We start from the raw sequence: 19,906 nt of genomic DNA on the forward strand, positions 1-19,906 counted from the left end.
GAAGAAACTAACCTAGCATTGCAAAGAGCAAAGCAAAGATGCAATCTAACTAATCACTACAATTTTCTAACACAAACAACAAAGCTTAACTAACAAACTTAAACCCTAATAGGAAATTGCTGGCACGGAACAATGAGTTTTGGCACGGAACAGTAATTGGCAAAGAGACTTGGCACATAACTAAACTAACCCAACCACACTAACATCGTGCATTAACCAAACAAATTGCATTCAAGATTCTTGAAACAGATCCGATTAACTAACGAAGTTCAGGAACAAAATGACAGAAATGAAGATAACAACAAAAACAGAATAAAATCAGAAACTTCATATTCTTCCCTTCAAATTGATTTCAATCTTGCCGTCTCACAAGATCCAATCTACGATCAGAAATCCCAGAATAGCTCCTCTCAATCCCAGCTCAGCTTGCTCTGAATCAACTCCGAGCAACGCAGTATCAGAAACCCTCCTCGCTGCGCCGAATAGACCCGAATCAGGATAAATGAAATCCAGCTAAAATAAATCTGCAAGGCCAAAAAAAGAACCAATCTTCCACACGCATGTGGAGTAAGAAAGAGCAGAAATAGTAATATCAAACTGTGTAGGGCATGTATATAGAAATGAATCACATCCAACAAAATCAAAAACTGGTACCTCTATGACATTTTCTGAATGATGGGCATGAATAATATCCATGGATGAATAGGAGGTACCTGAAGCATGGCAAATACTGGAGTGATCACAAATAAGCCCTAATTGCTGACTATGTGGCTCCACAACTTCATCCTCCTCAGATGAGGATTCCTGCTCTGACTCAAGTGAATGTATCCTAACTGGAAGTGATTCTTGGGGTATTGCCTCCATGCAATCCCCTACACTTAAATATCTCTCCTCAGAATCCTCTACCTCAATCACTAATGGTGGTCCCTGGGGCTCAGTGCAATCCCCTACACCCATTTGATCAGGCTTCATATCAGCTTCCTCCAGGTTCTCAGCAATGAAGACTGACACTGGCTCTGAAGGATTTGATTCTCTTTGTGGTTTATGCTCCATGTCTTGATCAGAAACTGAGATAGGTGTCTGAAGTCTTGGTTCTGGAATAGATTTATCACGTCGGAATACCATAACGCTCTCATCCTCTAATGGATTCAGAAATGACTGAGATGGTGGCGATGGTGGCTGATTGGACCCTTGGGATTGAAGCTGACTGATAATAGTGCCCATGTGACTCATCTGTCTTTCAAAATTTTGAATTATTGATTTGTCTTCTTGTTGTTGTAAGCTTTGTTGCAATCTCTCCTCAAGCTTTTGTAGTTGTTGAATGAGCCCACTAGAACTCCCAAAATTCCCTTGATGTGCATTGGACCTTTGTTGATTTTGAAATTGAGTGGGCTGCTGAAACTGAGTATAAATCTGTCCACTTTGAGAAAATGATGGTTGGCTCTGATTTTGGGCTTGAAATGATGGATTTTGATGTTGAAAACTTGCTTGAAAGTTTGAGGAAGGTTGCTGAAAATTTGTGCCTTGAAAACCTTGATTTAGGGGCTGTTGGAAGCCACCATAAGGCTGTGAAAAATTCTTGGTTTGAAGGCTGGAACTGATGTTGCTGAAATTGAAGGCTGGAATTGAGGCTGAAAATTGATGAAATTGGGGCTGAAAATTGTTGAAGGGTTGTTGAAAATTCTGAAATTGGGTTGCTGAAATTGATTTGATTGTTGTTGAAAACCTTGATAAGGCTGTTGAAAATTCTGATTTTGAGGTTGTCCACCTTGAAATTGTTCCTGAAAATCTTGATATTGGCCCTGCAAATAAAAATTTTGCTGTTCAGATTGTTGATAAAATGGTTGTTGATAAAAAGAATTTCCATACATTTTAGAACCCAACAATGATCCAAGTAACAGTAAAAGAGATTATTCATAAGCTCAAATCAAACAATTCCTACTAGTTATTCCCCGGCAACGGCGCCAAAATTTGACAACCCTAGATTTGCTATGGAAATGTCACGAGTAGGGTTGCAAATTAGAATTTATAATTTTATCGAAAACCCAAGATAAATACAAATAAATGAAGTATAGGGGCCTCGAGTCGTATTTTTCCAAGGACTAGTAGACAATTGTTTGAATTGAGCTTTAAGTGTCGTTCTTTTTGGGTTTTCTAATAATAATGGGGGTTTTGGTGTTTCTCGAATGAAATGTGAATTAAAATCAACAACTAAATGAAAAATGCAAAAATTAAACCTATGAATCCTAGAATTGCAAAACACTAGCTTATGAATGAAGTAGAATCGAATTTATCCGTATAAACTAATTCTAATTAATCAAATGTAACAAGCTTCAAAAACACTAATTCAAACAGCTAATCAACCAACAAAACCCTAAACCCAATGGCACGGAACAGTGAACATTGACACGCTACAGTACCACTGGAATCAGAAATAAGGCTTATCAGAACACGAACTGAAATTCAAATGAAGTAAACCTCTAATCACTACCATAACCAAAAACAATTACGAATCTAAGCAATTCAAATGAAGCAAAGCATTTAACAACTAACAATTTAAAGTGCAGTCACTGTAAACTGAAACAAGAACTGGAAATTCGGAAACAAAATATCAAAATGCAGAAACAAGAAACAAAACGCATCCAGTCTTCCTCTTCTTCGTGTTTTCTTTCTTGATGTCAAACAAGAATCGAATTTGGAAACCCTCCTCCTTGAAAATCCCTTCGGAAGCTCGAGCCAATAGCTGGAGATTGTCTACTCACGTCCACGGCACCGAATTGAGGAGAAACCCTCTCCTCAAAACAGAGAATGGAACGAAACAGGTTTGAAGCTGCAATCTGGAATTTCTCTCCTTCTTCTTGCGCTGATGAGTTTGCTGAAACCTTGGACTTGTTTCACGAGCTTCGGAGGACCCCTCGTCGACGCGCGGCTTCGGTTTGTTCAGCAACTCGCCGGAAACGCCAGGAAAGGAGGAGTGCCAGCGGCGGAGAAAACCTCGCCGTCACCGAGCTTCCAGCTGCCGATGATGCCCAACGGACCGGTTCCAGCCTCCTCGGGAATCTAGAAACACGTCGGAGAATGAAAATTTGGATGGGGCTTGGCCGGGAGTTACGCTCCCTAACAGGGGATACGCGCGGGGCGGAGACGATGAACAGTGCGCAGCCAGCACTGTTCATTCCCTAATGTTTTTGTTTTTATACTCTGATTAATCAACAGATCTGGACTGTCCATTTTGAATCCAACGGCTGAGACTTAATCCAGGCTCTAGGGCAGTCTAGGGTTTCCAAAAAATTCAGAGATTTTGATCGGGCTCGATCTAAGTCATGTCCTCCGTGTTGGCTTGATCGGTTTGGCGATTTTGACTTGAGTTGACCACGGTTTAGCTCGAGTCGGGTCCGATTTAGCCCTAAAATCAATAAAAATCTAATTAATGTCAAAAATTCACCGTTAAATCACAGAAATTATATCAAGCCTCAAATAATGCAATATAGGGCAATTTAAGTTAAATCGATTCAATAAATGATTATTTTCATGTAAAAGTTCAAAATTAAATCGATTAAAAATCAATAAAATCCTAATTCATCAGGATGTAAGTAAATTTACAAAGTTAAAATACATGAAAAGAGGGAATGTGTCCTTTGGAAATAGTGGGAAACTCAAAATTATAGGAAGAGGTGTATGTAGAGCAACCCCCCGGATTTGAGAGCTTAGAATATCCAAATCACGTATACAAGCTTAAGAAAGCTTTATATGGGTTGAAACAAGCTCCTAGAGCTTGGTATGAGAGACTATCAACATTCTTAATCTCTAAAGGATTTAGGAGAGGAGCAATAGATCAAACCTTATTTATAAAATCAAAGGATAACAACATCTTCATTGCCCAAGTCTATGTAGATGATATCATCTTTGGGTCAACAAACGATGATTTTCTCCATGAGTTCATTAAACACATGGAAAATGAGTTTAAGATGAGCTTGGTTGGAGAGTTGACCTTCTTCTTAGGACTTCAAGTAAAACAAATAAATGAAGAAACTCATGTATTTCAAATGAAATATGCTAAAGAAATGATAAAGAAATTTGGAATGGAAAATGCAAAATCAATATCAACTCCTATAGGAACAAATGTCAAATTAGACAATGATGTTGAAGGAAAATTAGTAGATTCCAAACAATATAGAAGTATGATTGGGAGTTTGCTTTACCTAACCGCTAGTAGACCCGATATTTTATTTGCGGTAGGGATGTGTGCAAGGTATCAATCATGTGCCAAAGAGTCTCACCTTGCCATAGTTAAGAGAATTTTGAGATACATTAAAGGGACCCTAAATGTAGGCCTTTGGTACCCTCGAAACCAAAACTTTGATCTAATAGGGTATACCGACTCAGATTATGCAGGGTGCAAACTAGATAGAAAGAGCACTAGTGGTGGATGCCAATTTCTTGGATCCTCCCTAGTGTGTTGGAGTAGTAGGAAGCAACATTGTGTTGCTTTGTCTACAACTGAAGCAGAATATGTGGCCTTAGGAGGATGTGTAGCTCAATTGTTATGGATGATGCATACACTTGAGGACTATGAGCTTCACTACTCTAAGGTTCAAGTTTTATGTGATAACATAAGCACAATTAATCTAACTAAAAATCCTGTTCATCATTCAAGAACTAAACACATTGAAATAAAACATCATTTTATTAGGGATCATGTTGCAAGAGGAGACATTGAATTAAATTATATTGACTCTAAATCTAATCTTGCGGATATATTCACTAAACCTCTACCCGAAGCTGAATTCACAAATTTAAGACGGGGTTTAGGGATGTGCTTTGTTGATTGATGATTGCTAGTATTGCATGATCCTATGAAAAATACTTTACATCTCACAACTTGATTGAACTAAGTGTGAGATGCTAGGACGATACTCATGTTTCACTTATGCTCTTTAGCATCTAGATGAAACATAATTTGTGAAATCAATCTATTATATACATTTAGACTAACTATGGGAAAAGGCAAATTTGTCTGAATTTTGTAATTAATGGACATGGGCTGATTTTGCTCATCGATCATGTTGAGTTATCGAACATAATCTCTATAACCGTCAAATTCACAACTCAATTGTATCTAGTCGATAAGCTTCACGAGTTGTATATGCACTATCTAAGTCCTTGTACATGATGCACATATCATAACGTAGGGAAAACCTAACTTAAATTACATTATGAATACATCAAAACAATGTGGTTAAGCCCAAAGACAAGGAAACACTGTTCCGTTAATATTTATCATTATTCTTATAATAATCTACCCAAAATCCAAGATATAATATACAAGCCATTGAATGGGATTAAGTTTGACACTTTAATTGAGATTGAAGATCTTAGTTCTTTCATGCTTGTGCTTTAAATGCTTCTATCAAATTCACATTTGTCTAATGATCTAAAATAAAAGTTAGAATTGGAAATTTAAGATAAGACTAGTTGGTCCAAACAATTTATCTTAAATTTATTGTCAAATGAAGTGTAACTAAAGAAATTTTCATGTAAATAAGAATCCATCTTTGATCATTTTTTTTTCTTCTAAATCTCACAAGGAATAACCACCATATATATACGACAACGAATTCTATATCTCTTTGAACTAATTTGATTTGCAATATTGATAAGTGGCTTTTGGATAGGATAATTTAGGGTTATATTGCATTGTTATGATCATTTTCTATATCAATAATTAGGTTTTTAGTCTATTTCTTTAACTTTGATTAATTTGAGGTCTTCATCTTATTTCTTATTAATTTAAGGTAATTAATGGGTATTAATTTGTATTTGATTTTGTAAGAAATTAGGATGAAGATAATAATTTTTTGATAATTGCAATCAAGCTCAATCGCAAAGAATTGAAATTAGGCCAAAAAATCAATTTAGATGGGTTGGTATAAGCTTGATTTTGGTTCAAGCAAAGGGGGTGATTTTGGTTCAAGCAAAGGGCGGGGGGGGGGGGGGGGGGGGGGGGGGGGGGGGGGGGGGGGGGGGGGGGGGGGGGGGGGGGGGCGGGCGGGCTCGGCCATAATTGCTAGGTTTCTTCTTCTCTCTCGAAATCGCAAGCACTGTAGCTTCTCGCTTGCGATTTCTAGCTGAGCTCCCGACTTCTTCTTCCTCGCTTCTCCATCATCCAACTTCCCAATCAAAGACAGAGCAGCAGTCGGTGTCCACGACTATCGACTAGTGTTGACGCACCTGTAGGAGATCCGTTATGAGTGGTTTGCTCCGGCAAGCGAATTCTTTACCCCTGTTGGTCACGGATCTATCGTCGTGAGTGGTTTAGCTCCGACGATTGGCGGCCAACGACATTCTACACAGTAGGGACGCGCCATCGTGAGTGGTTTGCTCCAGCAGAACTCCCTATCCCTTTGCATCCACTAGAGCTCTGTAATGGATTCCTATTTAGCTTCGACCATCTCAGTCACAGAGTGTTAGTGTGTGCACCTATGTGTCAAGACACTCTTATGTATTTGTGGATAATTATTTCATAAAGGTAAGTATTTATCGTTAATCATTTACTTTTCTGTACGTATGTGATTGATGATAAAGTCTCACGGATTAATGGTTATATTGATCTGTAAATAGTCCTTGATCAGATAAATATCTAGAGGGGGCATAGATATCTAGATCAATGCTGAGTATGACTAGGTCGAGATAGACCGAGGGATAGATATCCAAGTTGTACTTGGAGGTGCCTCAAGTTTAGAGGTACACTGGACACAACCCGCTCAAGAGGAGACCACATATTAAGCATCATTTAATCATTTACTTTTCTGTACGTATCTGATTGATGATAAAGTCCCACGGATTAATGGTTATATTGATCTGTAAATAGTCCTTGATCAGATAAATATCTAGAGGGGGCATAGATATCTAGATCAATGCTGAGTATGACTAGGTCGAGATAGACCGAGGGATGGATATCCAAGTTATACTTGGAGGTGCCTCAAGTTTATAGGTACACTGGACACGACTCACTCAAGAGAAGACCACATATTAAGCATCATTGGTCAATCCTCTTATGAACGAGTGTAACTGATCTTTTGACTTGAGATCTTCATTTATTCTATGCGTGGAGTTATATACTTTGATGCTGTTAATGTTGGGTTACAAAGGTGCAAACATAGTCCCACATCTAAAACACATGGAAAAGATCATGGATTTAAAAGGATGGAAGATATCTCCATTGGCATGAGGCCTTTTGGGGAGAGCCCAAGAACAAAACCATGAGGGCTTAGGCCCAAAGTGGACAATATCATGCTATTGTGGAGATACAAACATCCTTGGGGACCCTACAATTGGTATCAGAACAAGGCCGCTCTTCACCGGACTAACCGCCGGATGAGCCATGATCCGGATCTAACCATGTGGGTTGAACCTTAAAAACAAAGGAAGTAGGGACTCTCGTGTTTGAATCAAGAGGACCAGACATCGGACAGGAAGTCCTAGTAGGCCGGGTAGACCGAGGGGCATGAAGTCTTGGTTGCGGCTGGGCAGGAAGTCCTGGTTGCAACTGGGCAGGAAGTCCTAGTAGGTCAGGTAGACTGAGGGGCATGAAGTCCTAGTTGCGACTGGACAGGAAGTCCTAGTAGGTCGGATGGACTGAGGGGCAGGAAGTCTTGGTTACGGCTGGGCAGGAAGTCCTGGTTGCGGCTGGGCAGGAAGTCCTAGTAGGTCGGGTGGACCGAGGGGCAGGAAGTCCTGGTTGCGGCTGGGCAGGAAGTCCTAGTAGGTCAGGGTGGACTGAGGGGCAGGAAGTCCTGGTTGCGGCTGGGTAGGAAGTCCTGGTGGGTCGAGGATTCAGACATTAAACGGAGGCTTTCCGTTTGAGGGAGGCTTGTGGTCCTTTGTTTGAGGGGGGGGATTGTTAGGTTGCAAAGGTGCAAACATAGTCCCACATCTAAAACACATGGAAAAGATTATGGATTTAAAAGGATGGAAGATATCTCCATTGGCATGAGGCCTTTTGGGGAGAGCCCAAGAACAAAACCATGAGGGCTTAGGCCCAAAGTGGACAATATCATGCTATTGTGGAGATACGAACATCCTTGGGGACCCTACGTTAAAAGTAGTCTTTAATCGGATTATGATTCATACGGTTATTGGGTATACGACAAAGCGTAGAGAGAATAGTATTGAGTCAATAGAGGATTCATCGCTCTTTTGGATTAGGGAGATAACATCCTGGCCGTTTGATAGAGATATTAGTGACTCGAAATCCATGGCCATGGTGGAATGGTTTATCATTCTAGAGGAGTCTATTATATCTTGAAAATCAAGTAAAACAATTAATTGGTGATGATGCATAGTGCACTGAATTAATTGGGATGTAGTCTAGATGAAGAGATTGAATTACATAGTAATCGGTTCATGATGGTTTTAGTTTATAACTAATATTTTATCACGTTGGGTGGCTAAAAACTGTTGCTAGATGGTTACCTTAGTCTGTGTATAGATTTACATTGCCTTCGTGTATAAAACCTAGAGGGTCGCACGCATAGCACATAGACATGAACAATATCTGTAATTGATTATTTTGGTGGATACTAAAATTAATCAATTTATTATTTCTGAATAAGAATTAATTAGATTATTAATTAATTCTGAAATATTAGAAGCTAGAATGGATCAAGATCAAATGTAATTTTATTTGATCCAAAAAGAGAACATTTGAATCATGATGATTCTTAGATAATTATTAAAATCTAAAATTCTTCATCCTTTTTACATTAATGAAGTCTTTTTATTAATATTATATTAATAAAGATTTTTCCATTTTCTTTATTAATCTTATATTAATGAAAACTTTTCATTTTCCTATATTAATGAAAGCTCTTTATTAATTTTATATTAATGAAGACTTTTCATTTTCTTATTAATGAAGACTCTTGATTTTCTTTATAATTAATGGATGAAGACTCTTCATCTTTCTCTTAGAGGCTATAAATAGTCACCCTTGAAAGAGAAGAGTGAGTAGTAGAAAGAAAGAGCTCTCTCTCCACTTCCCTTTTCTTCCATCAAAAGAGATCCATAGTGCTTCCAAAAGGTTTTGACGATCCAAGAGGCTAGCACCTAGCGGATCGAATCGAGTTCATGATCTAGTGCGCGTGGATACCGCTAGAGGAGTCACACTTGGGGCTCTTACTTGTTTGTGATATCATTCACAACCGTCAAGAAGTATGAGGTATGTTGTTCATTTCATGTCATTTTATTTAAAGCTATATGTACCACGAAGATTTATGTTATTTAAATACATATTCCGCTGCGCTCTTGATTCCTACACAGAGAACACAAGGTAAGGTTCTGTTTTGATTCCTAACTCTCTGTTTGTGGTTTGCAGCAGGGATTAGGGCAGAGCGGTGATCAACCTGTGTCTTCCCAGATTAAATACAGCCGAAATTGGCCAGTTCCAACGAGGTTCTCCATCCTTGTTGGAGCAATTCAATCGAGAGGATGCCAATGTCTCTATTCTGTGTCGATCCGAGGAAAACTCTAATTTCTAACCCTAGCTTTTGATTTTGTTTGTTCATTGTTCTGTTAGAACAGTTTTATCAAAAACCCTTGTTCTTGTTTGTGTGATTTAGAATTGAGGCTGAATGATTATTTAACTTGAATTGATAATCAAATTTGTTTAATGTTATAGTTTGTTGAATTTGAATGGAATTGTTGGTGTTTGGTTCGGTAGTGATAGCCTATTCATCTGTGCTGATTCAGAAGTGAGGTTGAATGATTGTTGAACTTGAATTGATAATCAAATTTGTGTAATGTAATAGTTTGTTGAATTTGAATGGAATTGTTGGTGTTTGGTTCAGTTGTGATAGCCTATTCATCTGTGTTGATTGAATTGGGGTTGTATGAACATGTTCTTGATTTGGGATGGGTTAAAGTTAATTCCATGTCTTTTTGTTGAGCTCTTAGAAATGAAGTGTTTCGTGTGTTGAAATCATAAGAATGAATTGAACTATGTGATATTTTATTGAATGTATAGACATGGAATTGGATTATGGAAATTAAGTTGTATGGTTGCAATTGTGGTAATGGAACATGTTTTGTTGGTTTATAATTGTGGTTGGTTTATAATTGTTTAGATTGTTGTTTAATGTTTGCAATGGACGGTTGTATAAACATGTTCTTGAGTTGAATATGTCCTTGGATTGAATTTGAATGTAACCAAACATGTTTGGTTGTTTAGTGTGTTTGTAGTTGAACAATATAAGTTAATGATGTTCTTATTTTAAATGTTGGTGATGGAATGTGGTTTGTTATTTAGAAAGTGAATTGAATATCTTAACTTGTATTGTGTGTTTGAGTAATTGTTGATATAAGAATCGGTTCATGTTCATGGTTTGAAAGTTATATGATGTTGCATTTGTTATAGTTGTTTGATAATAAGACATGTCTGTTGCTTGTTTTGGAATTGACAGGGATGGAATGGAATTGTATCAATTGAGTGTGGATTTGGATTAAGAGAATTAGATGTTTGGGTAATTTAGATTTAGTTGTACCTGATTAGTTGAATAAATTATAATTTATAAAAGTTATTGTACTTTAAAATAATTATGTGAATTAGGGTTAAAATTGTAAATTTGGGTGTTGCGTAAATAAATTTGTAATTAGAATGTACGATAGGTCTTAATTTATGAATTATGTATAATTAATATTCATTGGTAAAGTGTAGAATTTAATTGTTAATAAATGAACTTTGTGAATACTTAGGAGGATATTTGTTGAATAAGGTCAATAATAAAAATCCCGCTCCATGTTATGTAGGATAACTCCCTATCATTGATTCCACGAGAGAGACGATTCAAATCTGTACTATGCTACCTGAGTGGCAATTAGGGGTTGTGGTTAATTATAAATTTTAATTTTAAAAGGTGTGCATGACAAATAAAAAATAAAATATCAAAATAAAAATATCTAACAAAATACACTCGTCAATATCAACATCAAACCTATCATCATTAGCTACGCATAATCGAATAAGCTAACTTGGTTGGGTTTCTTTTAACAGATGAGCTCATTGAAACATAGTCGAAGTGTGCATGTCACACGAGGATTGTTGTGCTTAATAGCTTACTCTTAGCTCTTAGCACCCCAAGGTGTAGCACATGATATTTCTGATATAATAGTTAGAGATTGAATTTTGTAGAAATTCACGATTTGTCATTCATCCCACTATGCGTCTCTTGCCTGTGTACTTAAATTTATCTCTCTCCATATCCGTAAGATTGATTTTAAGGTGATCGTTGAGATAGTAAATCTACCTTTTTGCTCTTAACTCTTAGCTATAGCTGAGAGTCCATGTTAAATCCATTATCATCACTATTTTTTTTTTATTTATGATTTAGGATTTATATACCTCATTGAAAATATTACCGAAGAGAATCGTTATTCATCGTGAAATTTAATTCATTTATTATTTGTAACTTATTTTTGAGTATTTTTTTTTTTAAAAAATTATGATCAATTAGTGTAAGATTTCGAGAACGTTAGTCGAAATATAATTTTTTTTATAATTTAAGTATTTAAATTTTTATAAATTTAATTACTTTTGAAAGTGGACGGTTCTTCCGTGTTCGCCCACTGAAAAAATTCGAAAGTATAAATAGCCCTTGCCCCAACAGTTAATGCCCTAAAATTTTCATCCCAAATCGAAATGTAATCTTTGTTTTTGCTAATTACTGTTTGTTTCTTCATCCTAACTGGCATTAAAAAATAATGAATTATGGATCGCCGCTTAACTATCAACCGATCCAACGGCCAAGATCTTCAATTAATCCAACGGGCCAACTAAACGGTCAAGATCCTTCGGCATTGGCTACGTCTGCTTCTTGCTGCTGCTATAAATTGGAATGCGGAGAGGGATGAGAAACCCTAGCGGCGAGATTGCTTCGAGGGCGGCGTTGGGTTTTCCTCTTCTCCTCACGTTCTCGCTTCGTCGAGGCAGCAAGGAAATCTGTGATTCAAGATGAAGGTAGTATTTCAAACGTTTGGTTTATCTGCAATATATTCTTTCTGTTTTTTTCCTTCTTCCTATTCGATAGATTCGACTTACGCTCATTTCTGATCTCCTTTAATTTGTTTTTTTTTTCTTTTTTCAAGTTCAATATCGCGAACCCAACTACCGGCTGCCAGAAGAAGCTTGAGATCGATGACGACCAAAAGCTGTATGTCATTATAAAAACTGTGTTTTGTTTGTTATTAACTGTGTTTTTTTTTGTTTCTACGTAGTTGATTTTGTTCAGTTTCTTTGTTGCCAATTGCGTGGTTATTGTTGTGGAAATCGTTCGAACCAAGGTAGTGGTTTTCTCATGGTGTTACATTTAGCAAGATCCGGCACTCGGTATCGGCCAATATTGGATTTTTGATACCTAAATTTACAATAGTCATATCAAAATGATACGGCGAAATAACATAAATATGTCTACTTTAGTTAGGGGTGAGAGAATCAGCCTGGAAATTTTTACCTGAGATTCCCCCAAGCATAGCTTTGCGCATGCTTATAGGCTTATATCATTGGCCAATGTGGTGATTTTTGGAGTTACATCTGGTGAGATTGTTAGAATCTAGGAAGAACATCTTATACATGCTTGACAGGTGATATCTTATCAAGTTGAGTTTTTTGGTTATTGCAGTAACTTCGATAATAATTATAATAAGGTGCAGCCTAGGTGCTGCTGTAGGGCGTTGACCTAAATTGTATACCATGCCAGTTCGTTGCAGCCATCTTCATATGTTAAGGCTGCGAGTCTTAGTCATAAAGTTTGCAGCACAAGAAACTGATCTTCCTACAAGTTGTTCATCTAAGATTTATATCTATCAATTGTGTTCCTACATGATAAAAAAAACCTGCTCCATGTCTCTGTCATAAAACAGTGGTTAGAACTTACACACAATTTTGTATCATTTATGTATTTTTCCTTTGAGCTAGCTATTTATTATGTTTCGATATTATGATTTAAGCAAATAATTAGAAAATTAAACATTGTCATTTGTTTATCTGTTTCTGTCTTCTTTGATTTAAGCTGATTAATTAATTGAAATGTTCTGAAAATTAAAATAACATGCACGTGGAAGAATTCTCTGTTTTCTCATTTGGGGCATTTTGACAATTAGCTTGGTTAATTTTTTTTACTAGTGGAAAAAATCATTTCCAAGTTCTCTATCTGGAGTCAAGAATAGATTGTTTGTCGATTTTTCTGAAATTATTTAATGTTCATGAGGTATAGCCTGCTCTGTAACTTATTTTTAGCCTCCTTTTCCGTCTTTGAGACTTGTGATAATGCTATATGGAAAATGTAGTCACATTGCTTATAATTGTTGTGTAGCCGGGCGTTTTATGACAAGAGGATCTCTCAAGAAGTTAGTGGGGATGCTCTTGGTGAGGTATGTTATAGCTGCATTTTTCCCAGTCGGTTCTGGGAAGAACTCCCCATGGCTTAAACTATTGCAATATTGATTATATAAGCTCTGCCTCTTTTACAGGAGTTTAAAGGATATGTTTTTAAGATCATGGGAGGGTGCGACAAACAAGGTTTTCCTATGAAGCAAGGAGTCCTTACTACTGGGCGAGTCCGCTTGCTTCTTCACAGAGGTAATAACTTGGTACTTGGGTTTATTCTTTCCTCTTTTCCACCAGCTAGATTATCCTTTTATCAGCTTCCTAATTTTTCCTGAATCATAAAAAGGTACACCTTGTTTCCGTGGGTACGGCAGGCGTAATGGAGAGCGCAGAAGGAAATCTGTTCGTGGCTGCATTGTTAGCCCTGATCTCTCAGTTTTAAACTTGGTTATTGTTAAGAAGGGTGAGAATGATCTTCCAGGATTAACTGATATTGAGAAGCCAAGAATGAGAGGGCCAAAGAGAGCCTCCAAAATTCGCAAGCTATTTAACTTGTCAAAGGAGGATGATGTTCGCAAATATGTTAACACATATCGCAGAACATTCACGACTAAAACAGGTATTATGCACCCTATTTTGTTTCAGTTAACCACACGAACATTTGTTTTTGTTAGTCACACCTGTTTTGTACTCTTCAGGCAAGAAGCGCAGCAAGGCACCCAAGATTCAGCGACTGGTGACTCCATTGACATTACAGAGGAAGCGTTCAAGGATCTCAGAGAAGAAGAAGAGGATTGCTAAGGCCAAGTCTGAAGCAGCTGAGTACCAGAAGCTACTTGCCTCCAGGCTCAAGGAGCAGAGGGATCGCAGGAGCGAGAGCTTAGCCAAGAGAAGGTCCAAGCTGTCTGCTGCCTCAAAGCCATCTGTTGCAGCATAGAGACATGTTTTTCCATGACCGATCCAAGCTCATTATCTATTTCATTTTCAGAGAATGATCACATTGCATAATTTCTGGATTTTCTTAAATATTTTACTATTTGGACAATTTAGATATTTGGAATGATTTGCTGTATCGAATGCTTAGCGGACCTGGCTTTGAGTGGAACTTTGAAGTTGCATGTTGGCACTATTATTTGGTATCTAATTTTCTTTTTTTCATTGGAATTCTATACCTCTTATTTGATTTTTTAAATGTTTTATCACCCTAAGATGAATCGCTTAGAAGGCGAAGGATTCAATCCACGCGAATAGGTAAAAGGATCAACTGATCATGCCCAGAGTTGGCGTGGAAAGCATTGTTATTTTTTTTTATTTTTTTACAAGTATGGTAAGCTATATTAAGATCAAAATAAAAATATATAATTTAGATCTTTATGAATATCCTTTTAAGACTTGGAAGACGTAGTTAAAGTCTTTATCCATGTAATATACCTCAGTCTTTTATCTCCCTTTCGAAAACTTGTAGCATCCAGTCATTTGCATCTACACTACCACGTCACGATAAGACATGCCAAGTTTGAAATAGGAATGCCGCTTACTCTATCGTGCCTACACACTCTAAGATGGTTTATTGGATTTTGTAATAGTCGTTTGATGAGCGACGAGTCTGATATTTTCTTCAGTCATGCCTATAGACTTGTATAACAAACAGAGGAAATTTAGTTGTTTTAGTGACAAAGACTTTTGACAAATGTATAAACTAAACTTGTATAACAAAAGTATAAAATAAAAAATGGAAGAGACAAAAATGGACTTGGGATAAGTGTATAAAGCTGAACTTATTTAACTTTATTTCTATCATCCTAAACACATCTATGATGGTGTGTGTGAATAATTTATGATTGAGATAAAAATATTATTTTTATAAAAACTAAATATATATAAATAAAAATATTTTTCTTATTTATTTTTTTCAATATGATTTTAAAAGAGTTTGGATCCTCAATAACAATAACAAGTCTAATCTCACTCAACTATATAGATCTGTTGGGTGCGAAAGCGTAGATGAGAAGAAATGAGATTTTAGATTGAAGTAGGAGTTGCTACAGCACACTCTTTACAATTCCTCTCAGTCTCACTTAGCTTCCAAGAGTTTACATGTTCTGTTTTTATAGTGCAAAAAGTAACATGATGCATTAATATCATATTAACTCTTAACTAGTTTCGAAGATTTCATGCAGATACCATGCAAAGCCAACCCTTCGTTTTCCATGCTTTGACCATGCAGTAAAGTATCATGCAAGAAGTAACTCTTCGGTTTCCATGTTTTGACCATGCATTCTTTGATTTCCCAAGGCTTGACCATGCAATTCCAGATTTCCAAAGATTACAAATTAATACCATTTAATATCCCCTCTTAATTTGTAATCTTGAGTTGCTTCTTGAATTTGTTGAACTTATCAATGGTAACAGCTTTTGTCATGATGTCTGCTGGCTGATCATCAGTTTTGATAAACTCCATACTTATTTCTCCTTGATTAACTAAATCTCGAATGAAGTGATGTCGTAGTTCAATATGCTTGGATCGTGCATGGAAGATTGGATTCTTTGTCATGGCAATTGCGGACATATTATCACAATGAATTATTGTTGGTTCATCTTGCTTGAATTTTAAGTCCTTCAAAATTCTTCTGATCCAAACTGCCTCACAAGCTGCATCTGTTGTAGCTATATATTCAGCTTCTACCGAAGATAATGCTACAGATTTTTACTTCTTTGAGCTCCAAGATATCACATTAGATCCTAAGCAAAAAATATATCCAGAGGTGCTTTTTCGATCATCAATTGATCCAGCCCAATCACTATCTGTGTACCCAATAAGCTTGCAGTTGTTCTCTTTTTTCAATTCAATGCCATGATTTTTTGTACCTTTAAGGTATCTTAAAATCCTTTTTGCCACTGTCAAATGAATTTTGCTTGGTTCATTTAAAAATCTAGAGAGCAAACTTACTGAATGTGTGATATCCGGCCTTGTGTTGAGATAGATCAAGGAACCAATTAATTTTCTGTAGAGAGTGGCGTCGACCTTTTCACTATTATCATTGACTTGAAAATTTTCATTTAACGCCATAGGAGTAGAAACCGGCTTGCATTGACTCATGTTAAATTTTTTGAGCAAATCTTCAATGTATCTTTCTTGAGATAGAAAAATGCTTCCAGGTCTTTGCTTGATTTGAATTCCAAGAAAATATTTCATAAGTCCCAAGTCTGTCATTTCAAAATCTTTCATCATTTTATTTTTGAATTCTTCCACCATAGTTTTATTGGTCCCAAAGTAGATGAGATCATCAACATAAAGGCATACGACCAAGAAATCCTTTTCAACTGTCTTCACATAGAGAGATGATTCACTTGTGCTTCGATTGAAACCATTTTCGATGAAGTAATTGTTGATTTTGCTATTCCATGCTCGAGGTGCTTGTCGTAACCCATATAATGCTTTTTTAAGTCGAAATACTTTGTCTTCTTTTCCTTTGATCTCAAAACCCTCAGGTTGTTCAACATATATCTCCTCTTGAATTTCTCCATTTAAGAAAGCTGATTTAACATCAAGTTGGAAAACATTTACCTCTAATTGAGCTGCTAAGGCTAGAGCAGTGCGAATTGTTTCTATCCTTGCAACTGGAGCAAATGTTTCTGTGAAGTCAATTCCTAGTTGTTGAGAATATCCTTTCGCGACGAGTCGAGCTTTGTGTCTCTGAATTGATCCATCTTCATTGTATTTGATTTTAAAAACCCATTTTAGACCAATGGTCTTCTTTCCTTCAACTGAGTCAACGAGCTCCCATGTTTTGTTTTTCTCAATTGTTGACATTTCATCCTGCATTGCTTTTATCCAGCATTCTTCTTTAGATGCTTCTGCAAAAGATTGAGGTTCACAAGAGAAAAAACCAACCTCAACAGAATCATATATTTCACTTAGCAATCTGATTTTTCTTGGGGGACTTTCTGAGTCACTTTGTTCATTAACTGTAGAGAATTCTGGTGTAGAAATTGGATCAGTATGACTTACTTGAGATGAACCAGGTTGAGATGATACTGTATTATCAAACTGAGATACACCCGAGTCAATAACTTCTTTTCCTTTCCAATCCCAAGTAACTTTCTCATCAAAGATAACATCTCGAGATATAATGAGTTTGTTTGTTGATAGTTCTAACAAGCGATATCCTTTTGATTCATCACTGTAGCCAATGAAAAGAAGTTTCTGACCTTTCTCATCAAATTTCTCGCGATGTTGTGATGGTATAAGTGCATATGCAATGCTCCCAAATATTTTGAAATGATCAACTGCTGGTTTTTTCTTATACCAAGCTTCATATGGGGTTTTGTTTCTGGCAGCTTTAGTTGGTGATCGATTGAGAATATATATAGCTGTATGTACAACTTCTGCCCAATAGAGATTTGGAATTCCCTTGCCTTTTAGCATGCTCCTTGCCATCTCCACAATCGTGCGATTTTTCCTTTCGGCCACGCCATTTTGTTGAGGATACCGACTAACCGTCAATTGTCTTTTGATGCCATTGTCTTTACAATACTCCATGAATGGATTATAGAGATATTCGCCGCCTCAATCAGTTCTTAAAGTCTTCATAAGAAAACCACTTTGTCTTTCTACAAGTGCTTTAAATTGTAGAAAAATAGAGAATGCTTCAGATTTTTGACTGAGAAAATAGATCCACATCATTCTGGTGAAGTTGTCAACAAAGATAATACAATATTTCTTGTTGCCAGGAGTAGGAGTTTGCATAGGTCCACAAATGTCTGAATGAATAAGTTCTAATGGTGCTTTTGCTCGCCATGATGACTTCGGAAATGGAAATTTATGCATCTTTCCGTAGACACATCCTTCACAAATATTATTTGCTATTTGGATATTGGGAAGACCGATCACCATATTTTTCTCCTTTAGCAAATGAAGACCCCTCTGATTAAGATGACCATATCGCAAATGCCATAGATGAGATAAATCTGCATCTTCAACTTTAAATGTGCAATTGTTGTTTAGTGGAAACATAATAGAAAAAGTTTTGTTCCTCATTTCAACATTTGCCACAGTAATATTTTTCTTTTTATTAAAAATATTGCACTTTCCATTATCAAAATGGATTGAAAAGTCTTTTTGGATAAGCTGTCCAATACTTAGGAGATTGTACGAAAGACTTGGAACATAAAGAACATCAGTAATGAGATTTTTGTTATCTCCCTTTGTTTGGACAGAAATCGTGCTCTTTTCCTTTTGCACTCCAAAAACTTCCATCGCCAAGAATGATGCTTGAGCTGATATTTGGATTGAGATCCACAAACATATCTTCGTTTCCAGTCATGTGGTTGCTAGCACCACTATCCAAATACCATTGATGTTGTGAAGCATCCCCATGTTAAGAATAGAATAAAACCTCATTTTCTTCCTCTTTTGAGAAATTTGCAGCATCTTCTTTCTTCTCTTTGTTTTGAAACCAACAATCTCTTTTAGAGTGGTTAGGAATTTAACATCTTTTGCATTTAAAATAGCAATCTTTTGACTCATGATTTGATTTTTTGCAAATAATGCAAGAGTGAGGGTTACCAGATTTTTGAAGTGCTTTAGCTTTCCAGTTGGTCTTCTTTTCATTCTTCCTCCATTTGTTGAATTTTTCCTTACTATATTTTGAGCCTTGATTGCTAGAGTCTCCATAATATCTGGAACCTTCCTCCGATGATTGCTTTGACTTGAAGGCTTGTTCGATTGATTGAGCATTAAAACGATTGATTCTTTGCTCATGTGCGAGAAGTGAACCAGTCAATTCATACATAGTCATATTTGATAAATCCTTTGATTCTTCAATTGCGGCAGCAGCATAATCAAATTTAGGAGGAAGAGATCGAAGTACCTTTTCAACAATTCTTTTATTTTGAATCTTGTCTCTGCAACCTTTGATTTGATTGACAGTATTTGAGACCCGTGAAGAGAAATCATGTATGGTTTCTCGCTCCTCCATTTTTAAATTATCAAAATCTCTCCATAGAGATTGGAGTTTAATTGCAATCGTCTTCTCTGTTCCTTGAAACTCTTGTTTTAATATTTGCCAAGCCTCTTTGGCATTCATGACACCAAAAATACGAGGAAAAATAGTTTTCCCAACTCTTTGTTGAATATACACAGTGCCATCGCATCTTGCTTTTTGTATTCCTTTAGTAGTTTTTCATAATCTTTATCGTTGCTGGCTGGGGCTTGGTACTCGTCGTCATTAATAATATCCCAAAGGTCCATAGAGATGAAGAATGTCTCCATTTGACTGCTCCAGAACTCATAATGTTCGCTTTCAAAAATAGGTACTTGGCTCGGAGAATATGCGAACAGAGTAGATGCCATTTAAAAAGGAATCTCCTGCACAAGCTTTGTTGGAATTTTTCTGATGCAGATGACGATTGAAAACCCTTGCTTCAAATAATAAGAAATCCAAAAAATCCTGCTCTGTCTTCAAGAGAACCAGATTTAGGAGGAGGATGGATGGATGATTGGCTCTGATACCAAATTTGTTG

General features: G+C 36.7%; 1 protein-coding gene across 1 annotated transcript; it reads left to right on the plus strand.

Moving 5' to 3' along the window:
- The first annotated feature begins 11,921 nt into the window (after positions 1-11,921).
- Positions 11,922-14,539, plus strand: LOC141815273 (small ribosomal subunit protein eS6-like). The gene is made up of 6 exons (XM_074703195.1): positions 11,922-12,013; positions 12,142-12,206; positions 13,368-13,425; positions 13,525-13,633; positions 13,728-14,000; positions 14,080-14,539. Exons 1-6 carry the CDS (start codon positions 12,008-12,010, stop codon positions 14,316-14,318), a joined length of 750 nt encoding a protein of 249 aa, XP_074559296.1. The 5' UTR covers positions 11,922-12,007; the 3' UTR covers positions 14,319-14,539.
- The last annotated feature ends 5,367 nt before the right edge of the window (positions 14,540-19,906 follow it).

The sequence above is a fragment of the Curcuma longa genome, chromosome 21, assembly GCF_044706935.1.
Source record: "Curcuma longa cultivar G26 ecotype Majalengka, Jawa Barat chromosome 21, ITB_CL_G26_1.1, whole genome shotgun sequence".
Lineage (NCBI taxonomy): Eukaryota > Viridiplantae > Streptophyta > Magnoliopsida > Zingiberales > Zingiberaceae > Curcuma > Curcuma longa.

Coding starts and splice junctions, on each gene's coding strand:
- LOC141815273 (XM_074703195.1), top strand. Junction 13,426..13,524: donor GTGGGGATGCTCTTGGTGAG/GTATGTTATAGC, acceptor CCTCTTTTACAG/GAGTTTAAAGGATATGTTTT. Junction 14,001..14,079: donor AACATTCACGACTAAAACAG/GTATTATGCACC, acceptor TGTACTCTTCAG/GCAAGAAGCGCAGCAAGGCA.